Source organism: Pan paniscus, chromosome 6 (assembly GCF_029289425.2).
Source record: "Pan paniscus chromosome 6, NHGRI_mPanPan1-v2.0_pri, whole genome shotgun sequence".
Taxonomy (NCBI): Eukaryota; Metazoa; Chordata; class Mammalia; order Primates; family Hominidae; genus Pan; species Pan paniscus.
In genome coordinates, this window is record NC_073255.2 from 144,765,053 (window position 1) to 144,779,800 (window position 14,748).

At 37.1% G+C, this 14,748-nt stretch overlaps 2 protein-coding genes across 5 annotated transcripts in view; one reads left to right on the top strand and one right to left on the bottom strand.

Moving 5' to 3' along the window:
- DLD (dihydrolipoamide dehydrogenase) overlaps positions 1–961 on the top strand; it is a 31,911-nt gene extending 30,950 nt beyond the window's left edge. For both annotated transcript variants that reach the window (XM_008963577.4, XM_057302931.1), the window contains 2 exons: positions 6–95; positions 190–961. In XM_008963577.4, coding sequence (XP_008961825.2) covers positions 6–95; positions 190–255 — 156 coding nt within the window. In that variant the 3' untranslated portion in view covers positions 256–961. The remainder of the gene's footprint in view (positions 1–5; positions 96–189) is intronic.
- A 3,864-nt stretch (positions 962–4,825) lies between these two features.
- Positions 4,826–14,748, bottom strand: part of LAMB1 (laminin subunit beta 1) — a 79,634-nt gene continuing 69,711 nt past the window's right edge. For all 3 annotated transcript variants that reach the window (XM_003811210.5, XM_063606334.1, XM_055114819.2), the window contains 7 exons: positions 13,224–13,427; positions 12,407–12,551; positions 10,465–10,672; positions 10,117–10,258; positions 7,237–7,413; positions 5,279–5,438; positions 4,826–5,114 (listed from right to left, as the gene is read on the bottom strand). In XM_003811210.5, coding sequence (XP_003811258.1) covers positions 4,978–5,114; positions 5,279–5,438; positions 7,237–7,413; positions 10,117–10,258; positions 10,465–10,672; positions 12,407–12,551; positions 13,224–13,427 — 1,173 coding nt within the window. In that variant the 3' untranslated portion in view covers positions 4,826–4,977. The remainder of the gene's footprint in view (positions 5,115–5,278; positions 5,439–7,236; positions 7,414–10,116; positions 10,259–10,464; positions 10,673–12,406; positions 12,552–13,223; positions 13,428–14,748) is intronic.

Sequence of the window (14,748 nt, forward strand, 5' to 3'; positions counted from 1 at the left end):
TAAAGGGTGCTGGAGAAATGGTAAATGAAGCTGCTCTTGCTTTGGAATATGGAGCATCCTGTGAAGATATAGCTAGAGTCTGTCATGCACATCCGGTAATTATTAACAACATATAGAATTGATGGTTGCCTTAATTTTCTTCTGACCCACAAATATTTGGTTTTTAATTTTAAATTTCTTCCCTTGCAGACCTTATCAGAAGCTTTTAGAGAAGCAAATCTTGCTGCATCATTTGGCAAATCAATCAACTTTTGAATTAGAAGATTATATATATTTTTTTCTGAAATTTCCTGGGAGCTTTTGTAGAAGTCACGTTCCTGAACAGGATATTCTCACAGCTCCAAGAATTTCTAGGACTGAATTATGAAACTTTTGGAAGGTATTTAATAGGTTTGGACAAAATGGAATACTCTTATATCTATATTTTACATAAATTTAGTATTTTGTTTCAGTGCACTAATATGTAAGACAAAAAGCTACTTATTGTAGCATCCTGGAATATCTCCGTCAACTCATATTTTCATGCTGTTCATGAAAGATTCAATGCCCCTGAATTTAAATAGCTTTTTTCTCTGATACAGAAAAGTTGAATTTTACATGGCTGGAGCTAGAATTTGATATGTGAACAGTTGTGTTTGAAGCACAGTGATCAAGTTATTTTTAATTTGGTTTTCACATTGGAAACAAGTCAGTCATTCAGATATGATTCAGATGTCTATAAACCGAACTGATGTAAGTAAATGGTCTCTCACTTGTTTTATTTAACCTCTAAATTCTTTCAGTTTAGGGGTAGCATTTGTGTTGAAGAGGTTTTAAAGCTTCCATTGTTGTCTACAACTCTGAAGGGTAATTATATAGTTACCCAAATTAAGAGAGTCTATTTACGGAACTCAAATACGTGGGCATTCAAATGTATTACAGTGGGGAATGAAGATACTGAAATAAACGTCTTAAATATTCATTTACTGGTTATTATGAGTACGTGTTGAGATGGTCATAGTTTTTTTTATGACTACTTCTAGTGTATATTCTAATTTCTTTTCTAGGCCTGAATGTATCTTTATTTTCATGTTATAGGACAATATTAAGGCATTTTAAAGGTCATTATCCTTTCATCTATTTTAGAGACACCTACTAAATGTTTAATATATACTTTTGGAGAAGTACAACATAAGGGAGTCTTTAATCTGTGTTTTCCTTGGCTGGGTTAATGACTGTTTATTTAAAGAGTGCTGTAAAATTGGGTGTGTGGTGTTTAAAATGGCCATGTCCTGAGGAAACTTAAGTAACAAAGTACTAAATGCTAAGTAGGGTTTTGCATATTGTAACTAAATTTAAGAATAATTCAGATTAAGTAGTTCTGAAATTTGGTATAGATAGCATAGATTGTCTCATGCTCATGAGTGACATAATGACCCTGGATTCTGTTACATACTTCTAAAGAAAATTGATTGTTGTCTTAGTAGGCAGTTAACTTGGCTGAACACCAACTCCACACTCTGTCTTGTTTGTAGGTGGCAGCAGCTGAAATCTCTTCTCAGTTTTAGCTTTAGCTATGCTGCTGGAAGTCTTTCCCATGCAAGTGTGTAGTTCAGGGGTCAACCAGAGTTTGGGCAGAAGGAAGTCTGCCCCTTCTGTGCCTCCTGTTTTTTGGGGGTTTCCCCTTTATGTTCCAGCTGTTGTGGTTGCCCCATATTCTGCCCTCTGATCCTTAACCAATAAAACTTGGCTTTTGTTTCCCCCTCAAGTGAGAACCCGTTAAAAATGAGACATTGAGCCAGTGCTGTTCACTTTTTAAGTGCCAACTTCCCTCTACTTTCCACTTGTTTATAGTTGTTTCCAGTGCCTTTAGTTTTTCCTAAAATATATTTGTTCAGAGTTTGCAGTTGCTATCAGCAGGAGGGTTGGTCTGATATCTGTGTGCTACTTTGCCATTATTGGAAGTGAACTCTGCATCTTTTTAAAAATTTGAAATCCCGGTATCATGTGAAGTGCTGTTTATGTAAATCTCAACATATCCCTTACTCAGGGAAAAAAAAGTTTTTAGTTAGGGAATAGTGAAATATAATTTAATATGGAATTCTAGCTGTAGAGTTAAATCCATCTTTAAGTGTTTACATTCAGTATGAGAATGCAAATTTATCTGTATGGGGAATAAAGTCCTAGGAATAAAACAAGTTTTAAGTGTTCACTTACTGTTATCTACTAAGCTGTCAATATTTTTGTGGCTTGTGAAGAGTGAGATTAATTGTCCACTTCATTGAACTGATTAAAATTAGTAATTTCAACTGGCTGGGAGCGGTGGCTCACTCCTGTAATCCCAGCACTTTGGGAGGCCGGGGCGGGCAGATCACCTGCGGTCAGGAGTTTGAGACCAACCTGACCAATGTGGTAAAATCCCATCTCTACTAAAAATATAAAAATTAGCCAGGTGTGGTGGCAGGCCCCTGTAATCCCAACTACTCAGGAGGCTGAGGCAGAATCACTTGAACCCAGGAGGCAGTGAGCTGAGATCATGCCACTGCATTCTAGCCTGGCGACAGAGCGAAACTCCGTCTCAAAAAAAAAAAAAAAAAGTAATTTCAAAGTGAGATCTTTAGTTGTTTAGCTGAAAAGGAATGGAGAGTGTTTCTACTGTTCTAAGTAAAATACTACATAATTGCTCTAGTAGATGATGGGGTATGACCATTTTTGCTAGTTATTAGGATTTTTTTTTAAGTTCTGGGGTACATGTGCAGAACATGCAGGTTTGTTACATAGGTATACATGTGCCATGGTGGTTTGCTGCACCCATCAACCCATCATCTACATTAGGTATTTCTCCTAATGCTATCCCTCCCCCACCCCCATCCCCTTGTCCATGTGTTTTCATTGTTCACCTCCCACTTACAAGTGAGAACATGTGGTGTTTGGTTTTCTATTTTTGTGTTAGTTTGCTGAGAATGATGGTTTCCAGCTCCATCCATGTCCCTGCAAAGGATGTGAACTCATCCTTTATTATGGCTGCATAGTATTCCATGGTGTATATGTGCCACATTTTCTTTATCCATTCTGTCATAGATGGGCATTTGGGTTGGTTCCAAGTCTTTGCTATTGTGAACAGTGCCTCGGTAAACATACATGTGCATGTGTCTTTATAGTAGAATGATTTATAATCCTTCGGGTATATACCCAGTAATAGCATTGCTGGGTCAAATGGTATTTCTAGTTCTAGATCCTTGAGGAATTGCCACACTGTCTTCCACAATGGTTGAATTAATTTACACTCCCACTAACAGTGTAAAAGCGTTCCTATTTCTCCACAGCCTCTCCAGCATCTGTTGTTTGCTGACTTTTTAATGATTGTCATTCTAACTGGCATGAGATGGTATCTCATTGTGGTTTTGATTTGCATTTCTCTATTGAACAGTGATGATGAGCTTTTTTTCATGTTTGTTGGCTGCATGCATGTCTTCTTTTGAGAAGTGTCTGTTCATATCCTTCGTCAACTTTTTGATGGGGTTGAAGTTCTTTGCAAAAATTTTCTCCCATTCTCTAGGTTGCCTGTTCACTCTGATGATAGTTTCTTTTGCTGTGCAGAAGCTCTTTAATTAGATCCCATTTGTCAATTTTGGCTTTTGTTGCCATTGCTTTTGGTGTTTTAGTCATGAAGTCTTTGCCCATGCCTATGTCCTGAATGGTAATTGCCTAGGGTTTTTATGGTTTTAGGTCTTACGTTTAAGTCTTCAATCCATCTTGAGTTAATTTTTGTATAAGGTGTAAGGAAGGGATCCAGTTTCAGCTTTCTGCATATGGCTAGCCAGTTTTCCCAACACCATTTATTAAATAGGGAATCCTTTCCCTACTGCTTGTGTCAGGTTTGTCAAAGTTCAGATTGTTGTAGATGTGTGGTGTTATTTCTGAGACCTCTGTTCTGTTCCATTGGTCTATATATCTGTTTTGGTACCAGTACCATAAAAGTGACAAATTATTGCTTTGGGCCAGAGGAAAGTTATTAACTTACAGCTGTTTACATAACTGTTGTCCAGGCCCAGCTTCAGATGCAGCTGTGTTGGATGTGTGGGTGGTTGTTAAGCGGTCCACAGAATAGTCTTGCTCTAAGAATGTGTGAAAAAAACACATAGGGGCTGGCCTTTTATACAGCTAGTTAGGCAATAAAGTTGACATGGGCCTGGCAATTACTTTCGTTAGATTAGTTGCAAAATCACATAAAATACAATACAAAAGCTGAGAAATTAGAGCATCATTCTGTGCTCTGTAGTATAAAATACAATACAAAAGCTGAGAAATTAGAGCATCATTCCGTGCTCTGTAGTAGCATTGCTCAATTGGCAGGAGCAGTATCCATAAACTCTGGCCTGATTTAACTGAAACCTTCCCCTCAGTAACCCTAGTCCTTTTCTAGGTGGTAATGATTACAAACCCTAGTTCATCCTGCTGATTTTCTAAAATGTTGCTTTTCCTAGTTCATCCTGCTGATTTTCTAAAATGTTGCTTTTTCTCATTCCTAGAGCAAGGAATACTTACTTACAGGAGTTTTGATGGCTGGAGCAACTCAGCAACCATTGAAATAGTGATGGTAGCATAGACTATATTTCTCATACTTAACCTCAACCTGGGAATCCCACTGGGAGGTGATTGGGAGGAGGGGAGTCAAGGGTGTGGAGTTTTGGAGGATGTTTACCTGTTAAATAAATATAATAGCTTGTTTATAGACAACATAAATTAGGGTCTTCATGGAGGCAGTAAACTTGTTTATAAATCCACGTTTACAGTGAAAAAAGGGATTCATCAACAATCAGTGAAAGTAACAAGTACACCAAAATATATACAAAAGCACTGTACTTTATTTAACTCCATACAAAATGTGATTAAAAACATTAAATAGGTGATGTTTTATTTTGAAGATCATTAAGTCAGTTTTTAAAATGTAGTTGTTTTACCTTGGTCACCTCAGCCATTTTTTATTCTCCTTTGTTACAAGCATGTGCTATACACAGCAACTTTCTGGCTTATATCCTTCAGGAGTGAACGGACTTCTCCTTCCAGTCTCGCTAATTCTTGAGCTTTATCTTCTAAGTATCTTTGATTGTCTTCATATTTTCTTTCTAAATCTGTGGGGAGATATATATATATATATATATATATATATAAAGTCTGAGCAATTTATACTATGATGATCTCAAGACAAAGTGAATATATTTTTCACTTTTAAATAAACTATGGATGCCTTAAATTTAAAGTAATTTAAAAAATAAGCCTGTGTGAAAAGACCCACCTTTGAGCAGTTGCAGCTTGCTATTTGCTTGAGCTAAAAGAGTTTTTGCTTCATTTTGTAGCATTTCAGCTTTCCTTCTGGCATCAGCTGACTCTTCAGTTTTTTTGGCAATTAAATTTTCTACTTTTTTATACTTTTCATCAAGTTCACCATCTAAAGTCTGTAGTTCCACATTTAGACAGAAAGAAGTGGTAATGTTAGTGTCAGTAATTACATTTAAGAGCAATAGTGTAATCATGGCATGCATTCTGGATTAAGGGCCACCAAGGATATTCACTGGTAAGTAATTTAAAATTTTATCTTCAAACAGTGGAATTGAATGCAAAATTGACATGATTTTAAAGAACATTTCAAAAAATTCTGGAGTTGCAGCAAATCCTTAGGGCTAAGTCCTCATTCTCCTGATTATTACTTTTCTATAGAAAAGTTGTAGCATAATTGTATTGCGAATTACATAGAGAAGTGCAGATTTTTCAAAAGTAGATTAGACATTAGAGAAGCCCATATTGAAGAAATGGAGGCTCTTTGGATCTTGACTAAATTAGGATTTGTGAAGACTTGCTTATAAGGAAATCAGAGGAAAAAGATTAAACAAAAGATACAGGAAGGAAAGGTGAGATTGTAGCATATGCAAGAAGTGAGTGAGGAGAAGAGAAATGGGGTGTGGGGTTGGAATGCAAATGATTCTTTTTAGAAACTGTTCAAATAGCCATTTATGGAAATTTCATTTCAAGAGATTTTGTTCCTTTCTGTTGTGATAAAATGTCATTATGCAAAATGCCCTGAAGCAGAGTACTTGAGAAATTTGTGTCCTCAGTACTGCAGGAAACCACACAAACCAAACCAAAACAGAAAAGACAGCTGTCTGATATTGTGGCAGTGAACTTTTCTCATTGTTTTGTTCTCTTTCCCAACCTAGAGAGAGGTGGGGAAAGTTACTCTTACGTAATGCCCAAAAAGCTACAGTAACTTCCAGAAAATTTTTGAATAGTAGGGAGTTAAATACTGAAATTAGGTCAGTAAATGCAGGTGCCCCCAGGCCTACGGACCAGTTAGGAACTGGGTGGGCAGGCAAGTATTATTGCCTGAGCTCCACCTTCTGTCAGATCAGTGGTGACATTAGATTCTCATAGGAGCACGAACCCTATTGGGAACTGTGCATGCAAGGGATCTAGGTTGTGCACTCCTTATGGAATCTAATGCCTGATCTGAGCTGGAACAGTTTCATCCTGAAACCATCCCCACCCCCGAGTCTGGAAAAATTGTCTTCCAGGAAACTGGTCCTTGGTGCCAAAAAAGTTGGGGACCAGTGATTTAATGGTTTTAAGCCCCACCCCGCCGCCACCAAGTTTTTAATGTTCTCTTTAGAAATAAGCATTATTGAGAAACTGAACATGTGTTTCAGTTATTACATGGCTTCTGATTAAACATTTGGGTTGTGTGAGTTTTTCTCTGCAAAATATAGTGCCTTCGAATGAGAGGTGAGGGGTAGTTAATTCAAAATGAGTCTCAAAGAGATAAGATTTGGTTTCCTACTACCTGTTCTCTGTTCCAACCTGCTTGTAAAATATTCTCAAATGGCCTGATAATTACTGTATGCCATGAAGAATTTAACTGACTACCGCACAGAAATAAAAGTTCAATATGACTGGTTTTTGTCAATATAGTTGGTTTAAAAAAAAAAAAAAAAGCCTGTTTTGAGACTTCTACCCCTAAGTTAATTCCATTCTTCTAAACTCTTGTCAAATTTGGATTTGAGGGCATAGGTCATACTTATTAGATATTTCCATATTCTTTCCCATCCACACTTCTAAAGACTGCTGTTGCAAAACAGGTCATTTGATATTTCTGATGAATTCTGTTTCTGTTAGGTCCATGTCCCTTACTCTAAGGCAGGCAAGGAGGAGACTGGTGGCTCCTTTAACAACATAGCTCTGAAATTACAAAGATTTACGTACCTTCTTAACATCTTCTGCACTTTGCTTCACAGTATATACTACTTTTTCAATATATTCTGCCTCCCCGGAGTTTTGGGCAGCTTTCCGCTTAAGTTCTTCCACATTCCTCTCTAACTCGCTGATGCGCTGGGACGCGTTGAACAAGGTTTCCTCAGAAGCTGCTGTTTCAGACTCAATCTAAAAGCATGTCAATTTTCCAGCAAGACATTAGTTTAAGAAATGGAATTACTGTGAGTACAAGTTTGGAGGAAGATTTAAAAGTCTGCTGTGCCATTTTGCTCTAGACCAAAAGAAGTAATTACTAAAAAGAATATTTCAGGAAAAGTTACATGAAGTATCTAACTTTAGTCTTTGCTACATTTCATATATTCACTTCATTCTTTCGGTACTTCTGATGATCTAAGCTGAGATTGATGTAAAGTTTTTTCTGACAGTAAAAAAAAACAAAAAACCCCACCCCCCAAGGAGCATGATGTGTTGAGAAAGCATTTTAAGGACACCTGCAAACTTTGGCTAAAGAACATTCACAAATAAGCAGCTGTGCGAAGAGGGATTTCCACATAAATTTCCAACTTAATGTGAGTGGGAAAATAAATGTTAAACTCTAGTAGTGGAGATTTCAGCTAATTACTGAAGACATGGAGACTAGGGATGTTCTTTGAATTTCTATAGAATTGTGAGATGATGTATGGTCTGGGAACGTTACAGCTGTAAACTCTAAATACACAAAGTTATTTAGGGAAAAAAAAATATCTGGGCAACTGGTGAGGATCCACATCTGATCTCCTTTCAAAGTAGAATCAATAAACATTGACTTTTAAAAGCTAGCCAAAGTAAGCAGTTGAGCCCATGACAAAAGAATCAATTTCACTGAGCACTCAATTTTTCTTTAAAATGATCTTCAAGGATGGGTCTAATTACATAGAATTAACTGAATAACAGTACTGCTATAATGAAGTTAATAAGGGTCAGTATAAGACATAGGCTAAAATTTGTAAATATTTCAAACCTAAGGACCCTTTAATTAGAATAAAATTCTTAGAAATTATAATTCTTAGAAGATAAAGTTTGAGTGAATTGTTTCTGATAAGCTTTCATGAACATAGTTTAGTTAGAGGTTCTCTTTGTTTCTTATTGTTACTAACCTAAAACACTTCCTGCCCCCCAGGGCCCCTGAAAAACAGAACCCCAATTATTAACTTGCATCATCAAGCCACATTTCACCTATAATTCAGTATTTTCTAATTTGCTTTTCAGAACAATGTTTTTCAAGAAACAGGGCCTTGCTATATTTCCCAGGCTGGAGTGCAGTGACTGTTTGTTTACAGGCATGATCATAGTGCACTATAGTCTCAAACTCTTGGCCTTAAGTGATCCTCTCACCTCCACCTCCCAAGTGGCTGGGACTACAGGCACACACTGCTGCACCTGGCTTTCAAAACAGTAATTTCTACAGTCACTGACATAATATTCACTAAAATATTAACAGCAAACAGAAAATGGAAAAACCTAGAGATCGAAACATCAAAATATTTATAGTCTGGTGGGAAAACATAATTTTTCTAAACTTGAACAAATAGCCTGAAGAAAAAGTCTTATTGATACTCGAAATTTAAGGAGGAAAATGGACAGAATTATTGGCCTTCATTTAACTGACAGCAATAGAATAGGGGAACACAGGTTTTTACCAACTAATGGTAAGAAAAGCATGTTGAAAATTCATCTTCCCAGGTTTTAAACACATGGAGGATTGGCCTGAGAAGGCTGACAATGCTGGGTATGGGAGCATTTAATTTCAAAGTATATTCTGAGAACCTGTATAGGGATTAGATAACTCATCAATTTTCTTCATTTTTTAAAAACTCGTAAAATTGGAACGAAAACATTAACTTTCTGAGAAACAAAAGAATTTAATGGAATTATGTTTGCATTACTTCTTTTAAGAGATAAAGAGGATTTTTAGAGCAAAGTGCTAGATCCCTATGAAAAATTCGTAATGAGTACTTTTAATATCTGGTAGTCACAGTATATTCCTTATAAAAAACATTAAGTTTTCCATGCATTCTAAACAGAACAGATTGTTTAGCTATAAGTGCTCTATTAGGTTTCTCTAGAATTGGGTATTGAAAGCAGACTGACTGTTCTCCCATAGTTTCCAAAACTACTATATAGTAAAATGTTTGATGACCAAAATCTTGAGACATTGGCCTTCTTAACCAGATAAGCTGCTTTATAACATCAGGACAGTTTTCTAAAATTATTATACTTCATACTACTGAACAGAGTATATGCTGTTTCCTCAATGAATAGGAGTGTTTTTTTTTCTTTGAGATGGAGTCTCTGTTGCCCAGACTGGAGTACAGTGGTGTGATCTCAGCTCATTGCAACCTCGACCTCCCCGGTTCAAGCAATTCTCCTGCCTTAGCCTCCCAGGTAGCTGGGACTACAGGCACGCACCACTATGCCCAGCTAACTTTTGTATTTTTAGTAGAGAAGGGGTTTTGCCATGTTGGCCACGCTGGTCTTGAACTACTGACCTCAAATGACCCACCCACCTCGGCCTCCCAAAATGCTGGAATTACAGGCGTGAGCCACCATGCCCACCCAAGAATAGAAGTTTTTATCTTTCTCAGACTTTGTGGGGGAGAAAATGAGATGGGACGTAATGGTCCAGTGTCTTCAGAGTCCTTTTATTCCTTGAAAACCTATCTCCACTTATTTTTAGCATCCATGCTAACGGAGTAGTTTAGATTTATTAAAATTAAAGGAATCCTTTAATGTTGAGTTGTAAGAATTTCTGTTCATAGATAACAAATGTACTTTTCTGGTAAGTGTATATGTAGGTGTGTTCCCATTCATGTAATGATTGTGTATGCCTACCGAAGTTAGCAGGTTCTGGGTTCCTTGAATGTCTTCATCTGCTTGTTTAATTGCCTTCTCTGCTGCGACCTGGGCCTTTTCTGCTTCTTCCAGAGCTTCCTTTACCATATCTGCAGTGACTTTAACATCTGTTGCACTTTTGCTGAGTAAAAAATAATGAGACAGTATATTGTTGCTGAACATGAAAAAAGTACTCTCAGTGTTCTTTTCTTTAAAGAATAGCCTTCCTGAGATGACCCAGAGAGACTCGCATAGGTCCTTCTTAGAAGTTTCATTGGTTAAAGAGATACTTTTTACTCCATGATAGATACACAAAATAAGCCCCTTAGATGCCATGTCTTTAGATACCTTGCTCTTTTAGCTTCTTCTAACAACATCTCAGCTCTGGCAATGTCAGCAGCACTATGCTGAAGAATAACCTCTACTTGAGAAAGGCTTTCAACTCGTTCACGTATATCTTCTGTCAAGTTCTGTAACTGCTGTGGGGTGCTAGGCATCTCCATTTTCAATACTTCATTAGCAACTGCTTCAATGCTGTCCAAATCAGCACTATCCTCTGTGAAAAGCAAAGATGTCCCCAAAAAGAGGTGAAAAGAATAGATGGTTCATTCATTCAACCACTTACTGGTCATCTACTATGGACTAGCATGGTGGGGTTACACACCAAGAGACACTAACTTCCTGTTTAAGAGTTTATAATCTATCTGGGATTTTGAGGGGAGATGAGACCTACACACACAAAAAAGTAACTGCAGACAATTGAGTACTACTAGAATTTGTTTTAGGCTGGGTAGTGAGGGAAACCTTTGTGGAAGATGAGGAGCTGATCAGATTTTAAGGGATAATAGAATTTGAAAGAAGAAAGGACAGTTCCAGATGGGGAGACAGGAACGGCAGAGTATGTTATGGGAAAGTATAGCAGAGTGAATCTGAACATTGTGGAAAACCATAGAGGGCCAGAGCTTAAAGCTGAGACTTAAAGGCAGTGAAGTCTTTTAATTGAGGTTGGACGAATAGCTCAGAAACTTGTGAATGCAGATATGGAGATTTGATATTTCTTACAAATGATCTAGATTCAGGAAATTATAGAAAGGGAGAAAATTATAGAAGCAGGAGAACCGAATAATGGGTTGTCAACGAAGCCAAGGAGTTTCAAAGTAAAATGTGGAAGATGGTGAAAAAAAAAGTTTATGAAGTTAAGCTTCAAATACATCAGATCCTCATTTACTTTCAAGCTTTGCTTATGTTTTAAACTATTGAACATAAAAATGGACCCCAGAGGATTTATTCAAATAAAATATGTACTTGAATGATGGCTTCCATGGAATATTACCTAAGATATCCTTAGCAAATACTGTTGACTCCTTATTAGTCATGCCTTTTTTCTTGCTAACAGAATACTGATTTTTTTTCAGGCACCTGCCTCTAAGTCAGGTAAAATTATCAACCCAGCATTAAATATTAGTTTGTGAATTACTGTAATCACATTTCCATTTTCCAGTGACATTTATGCATTGGCATGTGACTTATTTCTGGCCAATGAGGTTTATAAGAATGACTGCTTAAAGGCTTCTAGGGAAGACTTCCTCCTTTTTAAAAAGATACAAGGAATAGGTGGTCTCTTCTTCCATTATTAATCTTTATATGATGTCTGGAACTTTGGCAGCTACCTTGTAACCATGAGAAGCTAGAGGACAAAGCTGATGTGCTTAAGATGGTAAAGTAGAAAGATGAAAAGTATGTGGGTCGCAGACCCAAGAAGCTATCCTGCTACTGGATATCTTATTAAGATGTGAGATAATAAACATCCTTTTTGATTAAGTCCCATTCACTTGAGAGTTTTCTGTAATTTGCAGCCAAAACCATCTTTACTGGTAACACTTGAACTGTGACTAGCAACACTCTTAACTAACTATAGGTATAATATCCTGTAAATAATAGAATTACAAAGCTTTGGGGGCAATACCAAAATAACAAACTCCACTTCTTTAAGGTTAGAAATTACTATATGTAATTTCTAACAAATTCCACATTCAATTTTCAATGTAAATATTTGACTTTTGATTGGCTACCTGAGTATCCCATCAGGTGTGTCTGTATCTGCGTAACACTGGAGAAAGTTATTTGATACACATATATAAGTTTAAGAAGTGGAAACATTTAATATATGGACGTTTTTCTTATTTGGAAATGTCACTTAGTACCCTGACAGAAATGGATTTTATCTAAAATGTAAACAGAGAATCACATAGAAACAAATGTCTAAAAGTAAAATGAAAAAATTTCTTACGGGTCAAAAAGTTTCTGATTTGCTTGATTAGATTTCTCAGCTCCTCATTGCTCTTGTCCATTTTTTCTTTGGTAGCATTTGTCTTCAACAGAATGTCTTCAGCACTCTGTTTTGCCTCATCTGCCCTCAGTTTTGCTTCAGAGACCTAAATATGAAGAATAAATTACCCAGGGAAGACTTTCATTCTTTCTCAAGGAGACCAGAATATTGGAAATGGCTCAAAAATGATGTTGAAAAACTATGTACTTGGAATCATATGTCTGGGAAACAACTTTCTTCCATTCAACAAAGTATTGTATTCTTACAGACTGCAAGTATTCAGTATAGAGATTCCTAAACAGTATTCTGATATAAATAGAACTAGCATTTAAAATTTTTCAAGTTGTTTTTTAACTCCTGGCCTATAAAATAGTCCTGAGTCTTTTTCTCAGGTGCCCACATACTTAAAAAGTGTGTGTCACTTTTTAGAAGAATAAATGCTCAATTGCTTAGTATAGAGTTTTTGTCGTACAGATGGATGTATTTATAACCCTGTAGTCAGAAAAGTAAGATGGCTATCTCAAATTATCCAGTATAAGATTTAAACATCTTGCTCTAAAGCATGTGTTGAGTGAGGAGAAAGCAAATTCTTTATCTGTGAAGAAAATCTCCCCATCTCTTTCTCTGACCTCACAGAAACATGAACTTTCATATTTGATTGTGATATGCCCTTTTCATTTCAGTTAGCATTTAGAATTGATTTCTCCCTTTCAGATCCTTCAGTCCACAGCTGAAAGCAAACATACATAACAAAAACTGAGGCCATCCACTGAGTTACCATCTTGGAGAGCTGTTCCACTTCAGCCAGGGCACTCAGGACATCTTGGTCCAAGTCCATGGCTTTCTGCCAGGCGTTGTGTGCAACAGTAACCAGACCACCACAGCCAGGCCCCCCACACTTCTTCTCTCCTTCGTCAGTTCTGCAGTTTGGCCCGCCACATTCAGTCTCGGAACAGGAGGCCCCTGGGGGTGTTCCACAGGTCTGCAACAAGCCAAGGATCAGGCACAATACTTCGGATAGTGAATCTGCTGCAGCAAAACAGCTGTGCAGGGCCTGGGTGGCCCCAGAGAATGTGTAGGTGGTCCTCAGCAAGGGTGCTTGAAAACAGTGTTTGGGAGACAGAATGGAGAGAGGAGCAGAGAGTTTAGGAGTAAACTAATCTGCTTATTTCCAAGGAAACAATGGACGTTTACAACTCATTAATATCTTCTGCCCAAATGAGTTAAAATACTATATGAGCTCTGCCCAGGATGCAAACATCTGCTATATCAAGTTGAATTCTGCCAGTGCAAGGGCCAAGGAATGCCTTCCTTTTTTTCTAACCAGTTAGAGTTTAAAAAAAAAAAGCTATTTTGAACCATCTTTGGGGCCAGCACCAGCACCATGTTAACTCCACCAGTAAATATGGTGACATAAAAGACCTATTACCTAGCCTTTTAGTAACTTCCCATCTAGTTAGGACTGGATCATTCCACATAAAATAGCCAAGAATAGGTCAGATGCAGTCACTATGAAAGAAAGTAGACAAAGGAGAGACTGCAGAGGAATGCTACAGTTGGAGCTGAAGAAGCTGTTGGCTGGTGGGATTTGAGCAGGGGAAGTGGGAAAACATTCCACAGGTTAAAGAAAACAGTACAAACAAAGGAACAAAGGTAGATGAAGTGTTTCCAAATTACCACCCCCGACTGCCATCACACATGCATAGAGTCCTCCTTTCTTACCTACCAAAACCTCTCAAAGATCACCACTTGGTCATGGCATACAAATGCAAATTGATAAATTATAATACAAGTGTGTTATATGATAGAAAAGGCTGAGCACGAAGAAAATTGCATTTAGAGCTGTTTGTGGAAATTCTCATACTGAAAAGAAGACAAAGATTTACTGCAGTGAAAAGGAGTTAACAGAATATTCCCAAACAAGTATTGTTATTAAAAAGTACAAAAAAGTAGTTCTTAAATAAATACAATCAACTATTTAGCCTAATAATTTTAAGATAATTATAATCCCATTATATCTCAAATTACAACTAAATAAGTCATTTATCTGGCTTACAAAAACACAAAAAGCTTCAGAAAATAAAGTGTATTCTGCATGCTGTAAAACATGAGTCTTAAGAACAGAAGTGTAAAACCTCGGTTGCTTTCTAAAAACAATCTGACAGCACACATAGAAGATCTGTTTTGTTTCAACAGACAGGGGCAGACATGGAAAAAAAAAAAACAGTATGGCTCTAGCTAAACATCCACAAAGATACAGAACTAGAAGTACCTGAAAAACAAAAGGACAAAACTCTCTCTAC